General features: G+C 39.0%; 2 protein-coding genes across 3 annotated transcripts in view; one reads left to right on the plus strand and one right to left on the minus strand.

The window, feature by feature from the left end:
- ccdc157 (coiled-coil domain containing 157) lies at positions 1–16,104 on the minus strand. 2 transcript variants are annotated; one of them, XM_062051140.1, is made up of 8 exons: positions 15,533–16,104; positions 11,005–11,155; positions 10,263–10,926; positions 8,625–8,702; positions 5,463–5,632; positions 5,213–5,389; positions 154–388; positions 1–83 (listed from the first exon to the last, which is right to left on the minus strand). In XM_062051140.1, exons 1-7 carry the CDS (start codon positions 15,772–15,774, stop codon positions 170–172), a joined length of 1,701 nt encoding a protein of 566 aa, XP_061907124.1. In that variant the 5' UTR covers positions 15,775–16,104; the 3' UTR covers positions 1–83; positions 154–169. The 2 variants fall into 2 exon arrangements, with proteins under 2 accessions (XP_061907124.1, XP_061907125.1); XM_062051141.1 differs by lacking the exons at positions 1–83; positions 154–388 and having other exon boundaries at positions 5,011–5,389.
- The window catches only part of sf3a1 (splicing factor 3a, subunit 1), a 14,397-nt gene continuing 9,668 nt past the window's right edge, over positions 15,833–20,561 (plus strand). Inside the window, exons 1-2 of the mRNA XM_062051138.1 lie at positions 15,833–15,957; positions 16,061–16,136. Coding sequence (XP_061907122.1) covers positions 16,092–16,136 — 45 coding nt within the window. The 5' untranslated portion in view covers positions 15,833–15,957; positions 16,061–16,091. The remainder of the gene's footprint in view (positions 15,958–16,060; positions 16,137–20,561) is intronic.

Below are 20,561 nucleotides of genomic sequence, written 5' to 3' on the forward strand. Positions count from 1 at the left end.
GGTGTTCTCCTTCTCAAGGACTCGAATGCGGATGCAGTTGGCCTGTAACTGTTGCTCCATATCCAAAAGCACGCTCCCTGTACCTGGAAAAAAAATCACATGACATCATACAACCAAGCCAAAAAAAGATTATTTATAAGATTAACACTCTACCTTTCCCGACTAGAGATCATCGCCCTATAAATTCCAAAAAACAGAATAATGAAGACAAGTGCATACTCTGTGGTTGGGTGTGAGCGAGGGGGCTGAGGTCAGGGAAAGCCACCAGCAACCTTTCTCTCTCTGTACAGGATTTCACACTTTCTTTGAGGTCGATCACTGTGGTCTTGAACTCGTCCAAGTGTGTTTCTAGTGCCTGCTTCTCATGTTGGAGCTGTGAACTAATATCCTGAAAAGAGAGGACATCAATCACCACATATTCAAATTAGGTCAAACAGAGGGGTTGAGGTTGGTCTTTAAAATATACCTGGCTTCTGCACCCAAGGTTGAGCTTACAAAATTACAAACAGCTCAAAATAGGGCAGCTAGACTTACTCTTGATTGTTCTTATAGATCCGAGTGTGGACCGTATGCTTTGTTGTCTTGGATGGCTGAAGGTTATTCATAGATTATCCTGCAGTGTATTGTTATTTATTCAAACCATTATTCATAACAAGTACCCTACAGCAGTGGTCCCCAACCACCGGTCCGGGGACCGGTACCGGCCCGTGATGCATTAGCTACCGGGCCACAGAGAAACATTAAATAATTTAATAAGGCTGCATTTTCTCCAACTTAAAGGCCTACTGAAACCCACTACTACCGACCACGCAGTCTGATAGTTTATACATCAATGATGAAATCTTAACATTGCAACACATGCCAATACAGCCGGGTTAACTTATAAAGTGCAATTTTAAATTTCCCGGCAAACTTCCGGCTGAAAACGTTTCGATATGATGACGTTTGCGCGTGACGTCAACTGTTGAAGCGGAAGTATTCGGAGCCCATTGAATCCAATACAAAAAGCTCTGTTTTCATCTCCAAATTCCACAGTATTCTGGACATCTGTGTTGGTGAATCTTTTGCAATTTGTTTAATGAACAATGAAGACTGCAAAGAAGAAAGCTGTAGATGGGATCGGTGTATTAGCGGCGGACTACAGCAACACAACCAGGAGGACTTTGAGATGGATAGCAGACGCGCTAGCCGAATGACCTCACCTTGACTTCCTCCGTCTCCGGGCCGCCGACCGCATCAGTGATCGGGTGAAGTCCTTCGTCGTACCGTCGATCGCTGGAACGCAGGTGAGCACGGGTCGTGATGAGCAGATGAGAGCTGGCGTAGGTGGAGAGCTAATGTTTTTAGCATAGTCTCTGTCGAGGTTCCGTAGCTAAGTTAGCTTCAATGGCGTCGTTAGCAACAGCATTGCTAAGCTTCGCCAAGCTGGAAAGCATTAACCGTGTAGTTACATGTCCAGAGTTTGGTAGTATTGTTGATCTTCTGTCTATCCTTCCAGTCAGGGGCGTATTTGTTTTGTTTCTATATGCAGTTAAGCCCGATGCTATCACGTTAGCTCAGTAGCTAAAGTGCTTCACCGATGTATTGTCGTGGAGATAAAAGTCACTGTGAATGTCCATTTCGCGTTCTCGACTCTCATTTTGAAGAGGATATAGTATCCGAGGTGGTTTAAAATACAAATCTGTGATCCACAATAGAAAAAGGAGAAAGTATGGAATCCAATGAACCCTTGTACCTAAGTTACGGTCAGAGCGAAAAAATATACGTCCTGCACTGCATGCTAGTCCTTCACTTTCACGTTCCTCATCCACGAATCTTTCATCCTCGCTCAAATTAATGGGGTAATCGTCGCTTTCTCGGTCTGAATCTCTCTCGCTGCATTGAAAACAATAGGAAAATGTGAGCAGTCCTTCCTCCGGTGACATCACGCTACTTACGGTAGGGGCAAGGCTTTTTTTTTTTATCAGAGACCAAAAGTTGCGAACTTTATCGTCGTTGTTCTCTACTAAATCCTTTCAGCAAAAATATGGCAATATCGCGAAATGATCAAGTATGACACATAGAATGGATCTGCTGTCCCCGTTTAAATAAAAAAAAATCATTTCAGTAGGCCTTTAACTTTGGCCTGTCCCACTAGACCAGGGGTGTCAAACTTGTTTTCATTCAGGGCACACCCACAGTCATGGCTGCCATGTAACAGTAAATAATTAATGAATTTGCCTATGAATTTAAATATTTTTTTAAAAATTTCTGACGTAAAGAGTAAAAAAAATCTGCGGATTTAACCAGTGTTTTTTTACAGAATAAAGTTGCCAGGCTTTTACTGAAAATATATGGTGTTTTTTTTTATTATTATTATTATTTTTACAACATATTATTGTAAATAGAAATACAGTACAGCTGTTTAATTTTATTTTGTCAACTCAGCTGCCAGTTTTTTACCATAATAAAATGTGGGACCATAAAATCATCAACCGTGGATTTTACAGTAAAAAAAAAAGCTCAGTCAACAGAATTTTACTATAAAAAAACAAACATTGGTCATTTTTTTTCAACTTACAGTAATTTGCTGTAAAAAACTCCCTAAATTTTACAGTAAAATCTATTGGTCATTTTTATAGTTTGCAGTTTGATGGATAACTTGCTTCGAAATCATAAGTTAAGCCGATTTTGGATTTTGACCAACAAGGTTAAGTAATATAATATTTGTTGCAATATTGGACACTTTTTTTCCCCCTGTCAAACTAGAAAAAATAACATAATACCTTTAGTAAGAAAATAAGAAAGTAAAGAAAGAAAATATAAGGTATTTTATTGACACATTATTTCTAGGCTTTTGCGGGCCATATAAAATGATGGGGAGGTCCAGATCTGGCCCGCGGGCCTTGAGCTTGACACCTGTGCACTAGACCCACCAATGAGCTTGTTTATAGATGTACCATAAACCTCCTCATAGGAAGTCGCCATTTGTTATAACTTTGTGACATGATACAATGCACATTAATGAACATATAAAATATAAATGTGACAGATTGTAGCCAAAAGTTGATTTCCATCTGCATCTCATTGCAAAGAAACACGGCCAGGGCTCCCACTAATTCAGCGTTATAGTGAGTTGTATTTTTCATGCACTTAATTTTGCTGTATTTATCTGGCACGAGTGAAAAGCTGTTCCCTGAAAATAATGCCTACATTAAACCGGTTCGTGGTACAAAAAAGGTTGGGGACCACTGCCCTACAGCACTTTTTAAGCAGATTGGTTATAATGCTGATGTTCACCACTAGAGTACCAGAGCTTTAACTCACGGTCTACTTGCATTACCACGGCCAAGAACTAATTCAATGAAAAGCACTGTTGTGTACAGAGGCATTTCATTATGGAATACTCTTCATTTAAATATTAGGACTATTCCCAGTAAAAAAACATTTAAGAAACATGCAAAGTCACTTTTTAGACTTAAAGGCCTACCGAAACCCACTACTACCGACCACGCAGTCTGATAGTTTATATATCAATGATGAAATCTTAACATTGCAACACATGCCAATACAGCCGGGTTAACTTATAAAGTGCAATTTTAAATGTCCCGGGGAACTTCCGGTTGAAAACGTCTAGATATGATGACGTTTGCGCGTGACGTCAATGGTTGAAACGGAAGTATTCGGACACATTGTATCCCAATTCAAACAGCTCTGTTTTCATCGCCAAATTCCACAGTATTCTGGACATCTGTGTTGGTGAATCTTTTGCAATTTGTTTAATGAACAATGGAGACTGCAAAGAAGAAAGCTGTAGGTGGGATCGGTGTATTAGCGGCTGGCTGCAGCAACACAACAAGGAGGACTTTGAGGATAGCAGACGCGCTATCCGACGCTAGCCGCCGACCGCATCGATGATCGGGTGAAGTCCTTCGTCGCGCCGTCCATCGCTGGAACGCAGGTGAGCACGGGTGTTGATGAGCAGATGAGGGCTGGCGTAGGTGGAGCGCTAATGTTTTTATCATAGCTCTGACGAGGTCCCGGAGCTAAGTTAGCTTCAGTGGCGTCGTTAGCAACAGCATTGCTAGGCTTCGACAGGCGGCACAGCATTAACCGTGTAGTTACAGGTCCAGTGTTTAGTTTGGTGTCTCCTGATAGTAGTATTGTTGATCTGCTGTCTATCCTTCCAGTCAGGGGCTTATTTATTTTGTTTCTATCTGCATTGGAGCACGATGCTATCACGTCAGCTCCATAGCTAAAGTGCTTCACCGATGTATTGTCGTGGAGATAAAAGTCACTGTGAATGTCCATTTCGCGTTCCCGACTCTCATTTTTAAGAGGATATAGTATCCGAGGTGGTTTAAAATACAAATCCGTGATCCACAATAGAAAAAGGAGAAAGTGTGGAATCCAATGAGCCCTTTTACCTAAGTTACGGTCAGAGCGAAAAAAGATACGTCCTGCACTGCACTCTAGTCCTTTACTCTCACGTTCCTCATCCACGAATCTTTCATCCTCGCTCAAATTAATGGGGTAATCGTCGCTTTCTCGGTCCGAATCGCTCACGCTGCTGGCGTCCATGATTGAAAACAATGTGCAGATGTGAGGAGCCCTTCAACCTGTGACGTCACGCTACTTCCGGTAAATGCAAGGCTTTTTTTTTATCAGCGACCAAAAGTTGCGAACTTTATCGTCGATGTTCTCTACTAAATCCTTTCAGCAAAAATATGGCAATATTGCGAAATGATCAAGTATGACACATAGAATGGATCTGCTATCCCCGTTTAAATAAATAAAAAATCATTTCAGTAGGCATTTAAGAGTTCATCTTTCATGTTATTAGTTTGAGAACTTTTTCTCTTTCCCTTTTTCCTTCCTTTTATTGTAACTGGATTTGTGTATGTTCTGTAACTGGATCTGTGTACTGTTATTTTTTTTAATTATTTTGAGAACTTTCTTTTCCTTTTCCTTTTTCCTTTCTTTTATTGTAACGGGATCTGTGTATGTTCTGTAACCGTATTTGTGCGCTGTTATTTTATTTTATTATTTTGAGAATTTTCTTTTTCTTTTCCTTTTTCCTTTCTTTTATTTGTAACTGGATTTGTGTATGTTTTGTAACTGGATCTGCGTATTATTATTTTACTTTGAACTTTTGAAAAGGACCCCAGGACGACTAGCCTGGCGTTTGTGCGTCGGCTGATGGGGATCCTTAATAAACAACATTAAACAATACCTGAAGTGAAGTGATTTGCACTCGTAGTCGTTTGTTATCCTCTGACATCTGTTGAAGTTGACTGCAGAGGTCGATCTCACTTTCCTCCCTCTGTCCCAACCGCCTGTGCAGATCCTCGCACTCGTCATCGAGAGCATAAACTCTCTGCAGCAAAGACTTTTGCTTTGTTTGCATTGACTGTGAGCACAAACATAAAACGATTTTCAACTCTACTGGTCAGACCATGAAATTCTGCGGATGAGTGACTGACCTCCTGATGATGACACGCACTGTGGTATTTGGCCTTCTCTTTTTCCAGGAGTAGTTCAGACTCAGACATTTGACTTTCTAACTGCTGGATCCTCTCTTGTAGTTTTGAACATACCTCTTTTTCTATGTGTAACGTCTCCAGTTTCTCCTGTAGAGCATTTCGTTCACCCTCTGAAAAGAAGAAACGATTACTGAATCATGTTCTGATTAAAGGACACGTAACCGCCCAGATGACTGAAATCTCACTGATTGATTGATTGGTTGAAACCTTTATTAGCAGATTGCACAGTGCAGTACATATTCCGTACAATTGACCACTAGATGGTAACACCCGAATAAGTTTTTCAACTTGTTTAAGTCGGGGTCCACGTTAATCAATTCATGGTAAATGAAACTACCAATTTCTCTTTGCTCCTGAAAATGAATCTGGCAGTCATTTCCCATGACAGCAATTTTTTGGAGTAAGGTGTAGGAACACCCCCCTTTCCATTGCCAGACTTGATATGTCGCCCCCTCTTGGTGTGACGTCATCTACAGAACTGGAGCCCATTTCACCGCATACACAGTGTAGATAAAGAAATATACAGCTATCGTTTTGATCACCTAATTGTATATTTTGGTCCATGGTTACTTCTAAACTGATGTGGTTAACATTATCTGCAAAAAAACTACTTAAAAGAATCGTCAAAACCGGGTTTCCTTGCTCTTCCATAGACCCCATAGTTTGTTTTCCTCATATTCTTTCAACATTTCCTCAAGCATCTTGAGGAAAACATCAGTCGAAGAAAACGTAAACTAGAATATTAGCGGTTTACTGTCTTTTTCTCTCACTTTAGTGTGCCATGTCTGCTCTCCTGTCTCTGTTTTTCCACAGGTTCTGACTAGGGTTGTACGGTATTAGTATAGTACCACGATACTAATTAATCATATTCTGTGCTGAAACGTAATGCCATTGGTGGATCTACACCTGGCATCCATTGTAATGATACCAAGTACAGTAGCGTATCTAGTCGATACTACTATGATTATGTTGATATTCTTTCGTTTTTTTTAAATTTATATTATGTTTATGAACTCAGGGAATATGTCCCTGGATACATGAGGACTTTGAATATGACCAATGTATGATCCTGTAACGACTTGGTATCGGATTGATACCCAAATTTGTGGTATCATCCAAAACTAGTGTAAAGTATCAAACAACAGAAGAATAAGTGATTATTACATTTTAACAGAAGTGTAGATAGAACATGTTGAAACAGAAAATAACCAGATATTAACAGTAAATGAACAAGTAGATTAATAATTCTTTTTTACAGTTTGTTCCTCATAATGTTGACAAAATAATAGAATGATAAATGACACAATATGTTACTGCATACGTCAGCAGACTATTTAGGAGTATTTGCTTGTTTACTTACTACTAAAAGACAAGTTGTCTTGTACGTTCTGTCATGTCTGTGTGATCATGTTTTGTTTTAGTCATGTTCGGTTTTGTTTTTGGACTCTTTGCACTTTTGTTTGTTTTGTCACCATAGCAACCCATTAGTTTTCACCTGTCATGTCACGCACTTGTTTCACGTTTTGAGTCACGCACCTGTTTTCACTAATCATGTCACTATTATTTAAGCCCAATGTTGCCAGGAAGTCAGCCTGGCGACATCACACTCTCTACACACCCTTATGATCCATGCTGCTCTTTTTCATGCCCAAGTAAGTTTTCTTTATTCATGCCATAGTTTGCAAGTTTTGTTTTATGTCCATAGTTCTGCCTTTGTGCGAGTTTTTGTTTTTATAGCCAAGTTTTGTACTTCCGCCCTTGTGCGCGCCTTTTGTTTAGTCTTTTTTTAGTCTATTATTAAATCATGTATTTAACTTCACGCCATGTCCGGTCCAAATCATTTGCACCACGGGAGAACAAACCACGGTTAAGTTCAAGTCTTGACAGATGTCGCCACATATTTAATTTTAACACTCAAAAAAGGAATAAACAAAAGGCGCGCACAAGGGCGGAAGTACAAAACTTGGCTATAAAAACAAAAACTCGCACAAAGGCAGAACTATGGACATAAAAAAAAACTTGCAAACTATAGCATTAATAAAGAAAACTTACTTGGATGAGAAAAGGGCATGAAAAAGAGCAGCATGGATCATAAGGGTGTGTAGAGAGTGTGATGTCGCCAGGCTGACTTCCTGGCAACAATGGGCTTAAATAATAGTGACATGATTAGTGAAAACAGGTGCGTGACTCAAAACGTGAAACAGGTGCGTGACATGACAGGTGAAAACTAATGGGTTGCTATGGTGACAAAACAAACAAAAGTGCAAAGAGTCCAAAAACAAAACCGAACATGACTAAAACAAAACATGATCACACAGACATGACACGTTCACTATTTTATTTAAGGACAAACTTGCAATAAGAAACATATGTTTAATGTACCCTAAGAATTTTTGTTAAAATAAAGCCAATAATGCAATTTTTTGCGGTTCCCTTTATTTACAAAAGTACCGAAAAGTATCGAAATAATTTTGGTACCGGTACCAAATTATTTGTATCGGGACAACACTAGTTCTGACTCTGTATTTCTCCCCTCAAAGGTGCTGCTGTTTTTCTGGATCGCATTTGGCTGGAGTCTGTTAAAAAATGTTCAACCAAACTCCGACCAAAACCTTTCTTCTTCTCGGTCAGAACCATTAACATGGACGCTGCTAATTACACTCCTCTCGCTTGGTCCGTCCCAGTTTTGACTGGAGATTTCCATACTTTTCATGCATCTATTGGAAATGTGTGCAGGCAGACTCCTTCTTTAGTTGTATTGCTACAACTTGCAACAAAGCATCTGGCAAACATATTTGAAAATTCCTTCAAATTCTGCACAAAAATAATATGAGTCGGAATGAAGATGCTACTAAAACAAATACTACGCAATATAAGATTGCCTCCAGTCTTCTGTAGGCGACGTCAGCAGGCTAATGCCGACATTTTGGACCTAAGAGTGACCGTTCCAAAATTTACTAAAACTTGATAGAAAACAATTAAGGAAATCACTATTTTTTGAGGGGAAATTTTACCTGTAGACATAACTTTTAGCTAGGAAATAAGTGCCAATGTTGTCAGCATTAGAGGGGCCCCTTGAATATCTTGTGAGGGAAAACTTACCTAGAGCTTCAAGTCCATCTTGCTGTATTGTTAATGTTTCCTCCAGACTGGACTTGCACTTATTTAGGGATGCATATTCTGAAAATAAATGGCATGTAAATATTTCTTATTACATTCATTTTATTTACAAACCCCGTTTCCATGAGTTTGGAAATTGTGTTAAACGTAAATATAAACGGAATACAATGATTTGCAAATCATTTTCAACCCATATTCAGTTGAATATGCTACAAAGACAACATATTTGATGTTCAAACTGATAAACATTTTTTTTTTTGCAAATAATCATTAACTTTAGAATTTGATGCCAGCAACACGTGCCAAAGAAGTTGGGAAAGGTGGCAATAAATACTGATAAAGTTGAGGAATGCTCATCAAACACTTATTTGGAACATCCCACAGGTGAACAGGCAAATTGGGAACAGGTGGGTGCCATGATTGGGTATAAAAGTAGATTCCATGAAATGCTCAGTCATTCACAAACAAGGATGGGGCGAGGGTCACCACTTTGTCAACAAATGCGTGAGCAAATTGTTGAACAGTTTAAGAAAAACCTTTCTCAACCAGCTATTGCAAGGAATTTAGGGATTTCACCATCTACGGTCCGTAATATCATCAAAGGGTTGAGAGAATCTGGAGAAATCACGGCACGTATGCAGCTAAGCCCGTGACCTTCGATCCCTCAGGCTGTACTGCATCAACAAGCGACATCAGTGTGTAAAGGATATCACCACATGGGCTCAGTAACACTTCAGAAACCCACTGTCAGTAACTACAGTTGGTCACTACATCTGTAAGTGCAAGTTAAAACTCTCCTATGCAAGGCGAAAACCGTTTATCAACAACACCCAGAAACGCCGTAGGCTCCGCTGGGCCTGAGCTCATCTAAGATGGACTGATACAAAGTGGAAAAGTGTTCTGTGGTCTGACGAGTCCACATTTCAAATTGTTTTTGGAAAATGTGGACGTCGTGTCCTCCAGACCAAAGAGGAAAAGAACCATCCGGATTGTTATAGGCACAAAGTTGAAAAGCCAGCATCTGTGATGGTATGGGGGTGTATTAGTGCCCAAGACATGGGTAATTTACACATCTGTGAATATTTTGCCATCCAAGCAACGTTACCATGGACGCCCCTGCTTATTTCAGCAAGACAATGCCAAGCCACGTGTTACATCAACGTGGCTTCATGGTAAAAGAGTGCGGGTACTAGACTGGCCTGCCTGTAGTCCAGACCTGTCTCCCATTGAAAATGTGTGGCGCATTATGAAGCCTAAAATACCACAACGGAGACCCCGGACTGTTGAACAACTTAAGCTGTTCCACCTGAGAAGCTTAAAAAATGTGTCTCCTCAGTTCCCAAACGTTTACTGAGTGTTGTTAAAAGGAAAGGCCATGTAACACAGTGGTGAACATGCCCTTTCCCAACTACTTTGGCACGTGTTGCAGCCAAAGTAAATTAATTATTTGCAAAAAAAAAAAAAGTTTATGAGTTTGAACATCAAATATCTTGTCTTTGTAGTGCATTCAATTGAATATGGGTTGAAAAGGATTTGCAAATCATTGTATTCCGTTTATATTTACATCTAACACAATTTCCCAACTCATATGGAAACGGGGTTTGTATGATGTGACCTCACCTCTACTAAGTTGTCCATACTCCTCTGATAGCCTGTCCTCTGTTTCTTTCATGGTTGCTTGTGTTTTCTTTAACAAAAGCTCCATCTGAAGACATGTGGATTTCTGATTTTCCACTTCTTCTGACAGTTTCTTTTGTGCACTTTCCATGTCTTGTCGCAATTTCTTTCGCTCTACGTCTGCTTCTGCCAGTTTCGTGGTAAGAGGCTTTACTGTATCCCGCACATCCTGTACATGTTTTGCGAGTCGGCGCATATCTTTAAGCTGCTCGCTAGCCCATTGGGCAACATCACCTGGTGACATTTGCCCCCCGTCTACTGTGTCCTCCACGGCAATTGAGAGTGGTTGCAAAGAAGAGGGCAGACCCTCACCTTGAAGAAGTTCTACTAATGCCTTACCTGTCCTTCTAATAGTAGACTGAACTTGGTGACATACGGCGCAGGGAGCAGAGGGTGATTGAATAGTCTGGCAACTTATATTGCAGGTGTCAACTTTGGGAGTGTGAATGACACTGGAAGGTGCCTCGTCTTCTGCCAAAAAGGTGATAGAGCTCGTTGAAGACGGTGCAGAAAAGCCATGGGTGATGCTGTCGTTCCGCGAGGTTGACGATACACACTCATCACCATCCAACGTGTCGGTTTTTAACTCGTGTTTCTTGTACCACTTCTGACAAAAGATACAGAACAAGTTATACGAGTGTCCAAAAAAACAAAACCTTGTTGAAGTTATAAAGAGTGTGTATACCTTCATGTTGGCAAACTGAACTAAAAGTCTCCAGTATTTTTTGACAACAAGTCCAATTGACATGCTTCCCTTCTGGTGGTGGTGTTGCGTCTTCTCAATGGTGCTCAGTTGCTCAACATACACACTGGATGCTTGGAGAAGTAGTAGTAGTCTTGTTTGGAAAGAAGGAAAAAGTGTGTTATATTGTACGTCCATACCAGGGTCTTCGGTTGGTTGAGCGGCCGTGCCCGCAACTTCAGGGTTCCTGGTTCGATCCCCCGCTTCCGCCATCTGAGTCACTGCTGCTGTGTCCTTGGGAAAAATACTGTACCCACCTGCTCACAGTGCCACCCACAATTGTTAAAATGTAACTTAGATAATGGGTTTCACTAAGTAAAGCGCTTTGAGTCACTAGGGTGGCTTGAGCCCACTCAAAATAAGGAATGGTTTGAGTGTACCATCAGTCAAGACATTGCGAAGGGGTAGGATTAAATATAAGCTTTTCTTCTTCCTACTTCAGTATCTAATAAATTGAAATGTATTATGTTTGCAGATGATACAAATGTATATTGTTCAGGAGAAGACTTGAAGGAAGTGTTGAGGATAATAGACGTTGAGTTGCTTCAGCTAAAAAAATGGTTTGATATTAATAAATGATCATTAAATGATAACAAAACTAAACGTATGGTGTTTAGTGGTGCGAGGACAAACTGTGAAGCAAAATTTTAATTAAATCAAGGGGGTATTGATAGAGTATATGAAACTAAATTCTTGGGAATAATAATTGGTCATAAATTATTTTGGAAACCGCAGATTGAATACCGTATTTTTCGGTCTATAAGTCGCAGTTTTTTTCATAGTTTGGCCGGTGGTGCGACTTATACTCAGGAGCGACTTATGTGTGAAATTATTAATAAATTACCGTAAAATATCAAATAATATTATATAGCTCATTCACGTAAGAGACTAGACGTATAAGATTTCATGGGATTTAGCGATTAGGAGTGACAGATTGTTTGGTAAACGTATAGCATGTTCTATATGTTATATTTATTTGAATGACTCTTACCATTATATGTTACGTTAACATACCAGGCACGTTCTCAGTTGGTTATTTATGCCTCATATAACATACACTTATTTAGCCTGTTGTTCACTATTCTTTATTTATTTTAAATTGCCTTTCAAATGTCTATTCTTGGTGTTGGGTTTTATCAAATAAATGTCCCCAAAAAATGCAACTTATACTCCAGTGCGACTTATATATGTTTTTTTCCTTCTTTATTATGCATTTTCGGCCGGTGCGACTTATACTCCGGAGCGACTTATATATATTATATCAAAATCCATTGCTATTCTTTATAAAGTAAGACACATGCTGAATATGAAATGTCTGCATATGTTATATTATTGTTTTATTTTTCCATATCTAACATATTGTGTTGAAGTTTGGGGAAACAAACATAGACCCAATAATTAAACTTCAAAAAAAGGGTAATTACAATACACAAAGCGTGCTACTATGAACCTACCAAGCCATTAATCATAAGTTCTAATGTGTTAAAATGTTCAGATACTGTGTTTTTAAAAACAATGGAAATTGTGTTTTGGGTAAAGAACAACAGCCTTCCAGCTTGTATTCTTAGGTTATTTTAATTAAAAGGAGAAAACTATAATTTACGGGGGATATTGATTTTTGAACTATGTAAAGTAAGAACGAATATAAAATACAAATGTATTTCAGTTTTAGGAGTTAAATGGTGTAAAAGCTCAGTGATGAGTTGAAAATGTAGTTCTTTGTTAAGGTTTAAGAAAGCCTTGAAAGGTGAAATAATGGAAAATTATAAAATATAGCAACGAGTACTTTCATCCCATTGATTTTTTTAACGTTGATGTTCCAGGCAATCTAATTTTCAGTGAATGTATAGGATAGGCAAATATAAGCCTTGGCTTCAGCCTATTCCTTTTCTGTCATTCTTTTTCTTTTTGTGTGTGTATGTGTATGATTGTTAATATGTATAATATGTGCTGTTAAATTGATTACACAAAATGGTTGATTATTTGACCGAAATAAACTCATTTCATTTCATTACTTCTCTTCACATATGTTGAAATGTGCAAAGATAAAGGTTCCTTAATAGAACTTGTTTATTGACATGTCTAAAACAACTACAGCTCGAAATATATTTTGTGGCGTAACCCGGGAATCATTACTGGGACCAAAAGTGTTCTCTCTTTCTACAAACATTTGTAAAGTTACAAAGAACTTAAAATTAGTACTATTTGTAGACAAAATTACCGTATTTTGTTCAGTAGAGATCACACAAAAGCTAATACAAATAATAACAGAAGAAATGAAGTTAAAATTATATTGAAGAGATAGTTTGACTAAAACAGAATATCCCTCAATATTGGTCATACTAAAAGAATGCTACTGGGTAACAGTAAAAGAGAAAGTCAAACACAAATAGACGGAGTAAACATTGACAGGGTAAAAGTAATCAAATGTATGCATGTAGTAAAAGATGAGAAAATTAACTATAAATCTTATATAAGAAATATACAACACAAGGTGGCAAGAAATAATTCAGGATTAAATCAAACAAGATATCTTCTTGACCAAAAATAGCTGCATATTCTGCTCTCTTGTGTTACCATATCTGAGTTACTGTGTAGAAATATGGGGAAATAATTACAAAATAATGCTTTACTCACTGACCGTGTTACAAAAGAGGTCCGTTAGAACAATACACGATGTTCAATTTTGAGAACACACAAACCCTTTATTTATTGAATCAAAAATATTGAAATTCAATGATTTGGTGCATTTGCAAACGGCCAAAATTATGCAGAAAGCAAACTACAACCTGCTACCCATGAATGCACAACAATTATTCTCAATATAAGAGGAAAATATAACCACAGAGAAAAATTTAACTTAGAAAAATTGTATGCACATACGATACTTACAACCTTTGGTGTATCAGTATGTGAAATTAAATTATGGAATGGATTAAGCAGACAATATACTAATATATATGATCCATATATATTATATTCATCTCATCTTGTGTTTCAAATAGAGCTAAGGAAGAGAACAAACAAACATGTTAGAAATTGCAAAGACGTGTAAAAGAGTAGGTTCAAATAAACTCTGCTTCTTTTTAGTCCTTTTCGGACATTTTGTAAACTTTAAATATTTGATGTACCATATTGTAGCTGTAAAGTAAACACAAATAAGTCATAACCATAAGGAACCAGCATTCAATTATTTGATTCATTTTGACATCAGAACTGAACTAATTGTGACAAGTGCATAGTTTATAATCACAAGTATCCATTACTTATAAATAATGGTCCACACTATGCCTTTTGTTGTATCAGCAATATAAATGACCCTGCTAGGCAGAAATAAACATTATCATCATTTACGTTAAGGAAGTAGTTTGACATGTACTTCGGTATCAGGGAGGTGCAGCGGATTTTATAGACTAGGCTCAGTGCAAGTTGTTTTACTCCGTCCTCCACCCTGAGCCAGCCCACTTTGGAGAAGTGGGTAGGAGTGAGGTGTGATCTGGGGTGGAGGTCCAGAAGTAATCTGACTAGCTTGTTCTGGGATGTTTGGAGTCTAGATTTGAGGGTTTTGGAGGTGCTAGGGTACCAGGAGGTGCATGCGTAATTGAAAAAGGGTTGAACGAGAGTTCCCGCTAGAATCTTCATGGTGCTTTTGTTGACCAGAGAGGAGATTCTATAGAGAAATCTGGTTCGTTGGTTGACCTTTTTGATTACCTTGGTTGCCATTTTATCACAGGAAAGAGCCTCTAGAATGGAACCTAGGTAGGTGACCTCATCTTTCCTGGTGATAACAATGTCCCCCACTTTTATAGTGAAGTCACTGACTTTCTTAAGGTTGATGTGGGACCCAAGGATGGATTCCGTTTTACCCAAGTGTATGGATAGCTTGTTGTCAGCGAGCCAGGTGCGAGTACAGAGTTCAGCACGGAGGATTTTCTCCACCTGTGACTTGTCCTTGCCGGATACCAGCAGGGCAGAGTCATCCGCAAACAGGAACAATTCACAGTCGCATGCCGATGACAAGTCGTTTATGTATGTTAGGAACAGTAAAGGCCCTAATACACTGCCTTGGGGGACTCCACAGCTTACTGAGAGGGGGGGGGGGACACACGATGCTGTTCACCTCTACCACCTGTTCCCTCCCCTCCAAGTAAGATTGCATCCAGCTCCATGAGGTTTTGTTAAATCCGATTGCTCTGAGCTTATCCAACAGTATAGCGGGGTTAACGGTGTCAAAGGCCTTCTGAAGGTCCAGCATGACCATGCCGCAGTATTTGCCCGCGTCCACCTCATGTTTGATGTGGTCGGTCAGATAGAGAAGGCATGTGTCAGTGGAGTGGTTAGTTCTGAAGCCGGATTGGAATTTGTACATGAGTTTATTTTTTCCATTACTTTCGAAATGGAACTGAGAATAGAAACTGGTCCGTAGTTGCCAGGTTCTAATTTGCTAATGTAATAATAAATGCATAATTACCTGTCTATTACTAACTCCAGTAAAACGATGTGAGAATGCTGGTTAAATTCATCATCTCCGTCCATAAAGTCATACTGCTCCAACTCCAAATCCAGATTACAGGAAAGTTTGTCCGGGAATTTCCAGGAGAAAACGCGCAATTGACCGGTTGTTGAAAAAACGTCCAAAATGGCAACTTGGAGGTCAGCAAGGTCTTTCTGGAGACTTTCTATACAGTCCCGACGACCTAAAAACTGAGACATTTGTTTTAATTATTTTACATTCCACATACAGTAGCGCAGAGTGATGGCGTTGAGAGGGTTGCTTGTTGAGACCTCATCTCCGTGGAAACACAGGCTGGGAACTCCAAGTCCCATAGTTCTTTGCGGCATAAATCCGGAAGCAATACGCCGCCATTGAAGAAGGGTCATCGAAGGCACCACGCAGTAGGTTTTCGACCAGCAAATTTGCTTTTATATGTATTTATGAAGTGTTTGATTGCTCGTGCATCTTCTTAAAATGACACACTGTCTAAATATGTTTTTGCAGGTCGTCTTTAGGTCCGTAAGAAGACGCAACCATGCCGCCTGGCCCTGTTCAAATTGTCCAGCCGGAACTCGGCAAGGTAATGTTAGCACTGATTGTTAGCCGCTTTAAGATAGCTAACCTTCTGCTCCAAAGTATGCAATATTGTTGTCCTTAAAATACAACAATAGCTGGACTTGTTTATTATAAACTTTTTACGTGTTCTTAAACTGATCAAAAATAGAATCAAGGGTTTTCACGCTTCAGCCGTGTATTCGCTATATTTGGCAGGATTACATTTAGCGCTGTTCATTCTTCGTCTTTGGAGATGTTTGAAATGTGATCTATACAACGTAAACAATAAAACAAAGCTACATCTGCTGCTACCACAGTTTAGATGCGAGAAAAGCACTCGGACTACAGCGCAGACCTTTCTCCCTATAAAGTAAAGTAAAAAGTCCCAATGGTTGTCACACACACACACACACACACACACACACACACACACACACACACACACACACACACACACACTAGGTGTGGTGAAATTATCCTCTGCATTTGACCCATCCCCATGTTCACCCCCTGGGAGGTGAGGGGAGCAGTGAGCAGCAGCGGGGGCTGTGCTCAGGAATCATTTGGTGATTTTTAACCCCCAATTCCAACCCTTGATGCTGAGTGCCAAGCAGTGAGGCAATGGGTCACATTTTTTTTGTAGTCTTTGGTATGACTCGGCCAGGGTTTAAACTCACAACCTCCCGGTCACAGGGCGGACACTCTAGCCTCTAGGGCCCTATCTCCCAATAGTAAAGAATCTTTGTTAAAAAGTCCTAAATAGAAATGTCCGATAATGGCTTTTTTGCCGATATTGTCCAACTCTTAATTACCGATTCCGATATCAACCGATACCGATATATACAGTCGTGGAATTAACACATTATTATGCCTAATTTTGTTGTGATGCCCCGCTGGATGCATTAAACAATGTAACAAGGTTTTCCAAAATAAATCAACTCAAGTTATGGAAAAAAGTGCCAACATGGCACTGCCATATTTATTATTGAAGTCACAAAGTGCATTATTTTTTTTAACATGCCTCAAAACAGCAGCTTGGAATTTGGGACATGCTCTCCCTGAGAGAGCATGAGGAGGTTGAGGTGGGGGGTAGAGGGAGTGTATACTGTAGCGTCCCGGAAGAGTTAGTGCTGCAAGGGCTTCTGGGTATTTGTTCTGTTGTGTTTATGTTGTGTTACGGTGCGGATGTTCTCCCGAAATGTGTTTGTCATTCTTGTTTGGTGTGGGTTCACAGTGTGGCACATATTTGTAACAGTGTTAAAGTTGTTTATACGGCCACCCTCAGTGTGACCTGTATGGCTGTTGACCAAGTATGCATTGCTATCACTCGTGTGTGTGAAAAGCCGTAGATATTATGTGACTGGGCCGGCACGCAAAGGCAGTGCCTTTAAGGTTCATTGGCTCTCTGTACTTCTCCCTATGTCCGTGTACACAGCGGCGTTTTAAAAAGTCATACATTTTACTTTTTGAAACCAATACCGATAATTTCTGATATTACATTTTAAAGCATTTATCGGCCGATAATATCGGCAGTCCGATATTATCGGACATCTCTGGTCCTAAATGAACCGAGAGTCTAGATACTAGACCAGTGGTCGGCAACCCAAAACGTTGAAAGAGCCATATTGGACCAAAAATACAATACAGATAATGGGTCATGAGACATGCAAATATAATAAAATAAACACACAGAGGACATAAGTAAAGGAAATTAAATGAGTTCAAATATACCTACAAACAAGGCATAAGGATGCAATATGTACATACAACTAGCCAAAATAGCATGTTAGCATCAATTAGCTTGCAGTCATGGATTGACGAAATATGGCTGATAAGCATTTACGCACAGCATAAAATGTTTGGTGGACAAAATGAGGCAAAGAAAGAGTGGTATTGAACACGTCTTACTGTGGCAGTAAGTACCCAAACTACGATGAGTTCAAGGATCGCTGAAATTAGTAGGTACAAATGGTGCCTGCCAAATACTCTCATCAGTGAAGCATGCACATAAACAGTGGGATTTCTAACAATTAGGAAGGTTTGTGTCATGTTTGGTCTCCTACAGAAAATATATTAAAACAAAAATAATATTTATCTTCATCTTTTTTAATTTTCACACATCTCTGAAAGAGGTCCAGGGAGCCACTAGGGTGGCGCTAAAAAGCCGCATTCGGGTTGCTGACCCCCGTTCTAGACGGTGATTCGGATCATCCCAAAAATGTAATAACTTCTTCCTTATCCCATTTCTGGCATTTCCTCACAGTTTAATCAAAATGTACAGATAATGTTTGAAGTTAATGCAAATCTATCCATAACTTTTTGAGCTATGCTGCACGCGCACAAACAAACAAATATGTAAACTCCTGGCGAAGGTAATTACTTAGCCCACAACATGAAGAATGGTTTATGTGTTTAAGGCATGCCTATCAAGTTACATTAAAAGGGTTTGCGCTTATTCATGGCCAATAAAAAACATTAAAAGTAATTAAATAAGTTTAACAAAAATTAAGGCATTTTAATGGCATTAAAAAGCATTAAATTCAATGTCCAGAGGCATTTAAAAAAATAAATGTGGTGAAATCCCACATGCTATTAGCCAATCACAAGTCGGCTATTAAAGGCAGGCAGCAGTTAAAATTGCTAAATTTCTTTAGCGTGACCAACAAAGCAACTTCTGCTATCGCCACGACACCACCACAACTGGCAGATGCTGCTACCACTACAGAAAAATAAATACAAATACATTCTCAGACTAAATAGTCTGGTGAGCCAAATCTAATTCACTAGAGAGTAACAGTTAATATAAACTTCTATTATTCAAGATTATTTATTATCAAATGCTTACAGTTTTGTCTATACAGACCGTTGTAAGCTGAGGACTGTGCCTGTGCAACTATATGTAGAAACTATCTGTAACTGGACATAGGCATTATTATTGTTTTTAAAGTGGCATTGAAAAAGGCATTAATAGGGATTCAATTAAATTTGCTGATACATGCAGAAACCATGATTAAGGAACAACACGTAGTTAAAATTGTACAGTCTAACATGTCCAAAAGGCGGTAGGAAGACTTTGAAAGATTCGTCAACGCCGAAGTGGACTTTTAAACCTATCTGGTCCACCACCTAACAGGGAGTTTAAGAAGTACAAAAGTATAGAGTAGGGATGATGTTTAATAAGGAATTATCGAGTTCGAGCCTATTATCGAATCCTCTTATCGAACCGATTCCTTATCGATTCTCTTATCGAGTCCAGATAGGTTGTTGTACATGGGAAAAAACACACAATATTTGGTTTAACAAAAGCTCACTTTTATTATATAATAAAAAAATAAAATCTAATAAATAAATAAATATTGATTGTTACCCACCTAAAAAAATAAAATAAAATAAATAAATATTGACTGTTGTTACCCAAAGTATATTAAGTGGGATTTTTCAGAGAAACAAATATATACAGTAACACAAAAACAACCTGTCTCTGTGATCACTATAGGTGTATAAATAATAATATAGTGTTAAATAAAATCAGTCCCTTGGGCACAAAACTGAAAATAATACAGCTCTCCAAAAAGTGCACTTCTGCTGCTATTTGACATAACTGTTTGTTATGATGCTTTGACATTTTTGCACTTTATTTCTTTATTGAAAGAAAATTCTATGAAGAGAAAAGTTCTTTGCAAATGTGGTTACAATGCTAAAAAATGAAAAGTTAAAGCTAAAAAAAGAAATACACTTTATTGAGTTAACATTATTTCTTTATAGGGGGAAAAATTTTATGAGCGAGAGAATATAACAACTACACTACCCATCATGCAACGGGAGTTACGAGCATGCGCGGTAGCCCCGAAAAGTGTTGCATGTTGCCACGCTGTGAAAGTAAACGTCAAGAACTCAGCCAACACGCCTCGTCTGCATTATTTATAATTAGACAGACAACACATCTACAGTGTGATTTTGTTTTGTTTACAAGGAAAGAAAAACAAAAGTTAAAAAAGGGAGATATGTTGTATATATATGTATGTGCTGCGGTTGTTTTAAGAACGTTGCGACAGCTGCCGTAAAGGAGGTGCGTTGCTAGCCTGGTTGCTATGTTTCCGGTTGGTCGTAAAAGTGTTCGTCATGTGTTTTACCCTGCTAAAATCTCTCAGTAAAGTTATTCGATGGATGATAGCTTTTGTTTTGAACTTTATTACACCTTGGAGCGCTTTTTCCCGTCCATTGTTTTCCTGCTTTCGCTATCTGCGCCTAATGACTGAGCTACGTGACGTCAATTCTTGTGATGTCCCACGGAGCATTTCTGGTCGGGACGGGATTCGAATAAAGAATCAACTCTTTTCCTTTACTATAGTGGTCTCGATAACGGGTACCGGTTCTCAAAAAGGGATTCGAGTCCGAGGACTCGGTTCTTTTCTCATCAAACAACCGGGAAAACCGGTTTCGAGTATCA

Source organism: Entelurus aequoreus, linkage group LG06 (assembly GCF_033978785.1).
Source record: "Entelurus aequoreus isolate RoL-2023_Sb linkage group LG06, RoL_Eaeq_v1.1, whole genome shotgun sequence".
In the NCBI taxonomy this organism is placed as follows: Eukaryota; Metazoa; Chordata; class Actinopteri; order Syngnathiformes; family Syngnathidae; genus Entelurus; species Entelurus aequoreus.

Bases quoted from the DNA above. Each gene is read 5' to 3' on its own strand.
- ccdc157 (XM_062051140.1), bottom strand. From the start codon at position 15,774: ATGTCTCAGTTTTTAGGTCGTCGGGACTGTATAGAAAGTCTCCAGAAA. The intron at 11,156-15,532 runs GTAATTATGCAT...TTTCCAAACAAG, and splicing joins CTGGAGTTAGTAATAGACAG to ACTACTACTACTTCTCCAAG. The intron at 5,390-5,462 runs GTCAGTCACTCA...TTGTGCTCACAG, and splicing joins GTGCGTGTCATCATCAGGAG to TCAATGCAAACAAAGCAAAA.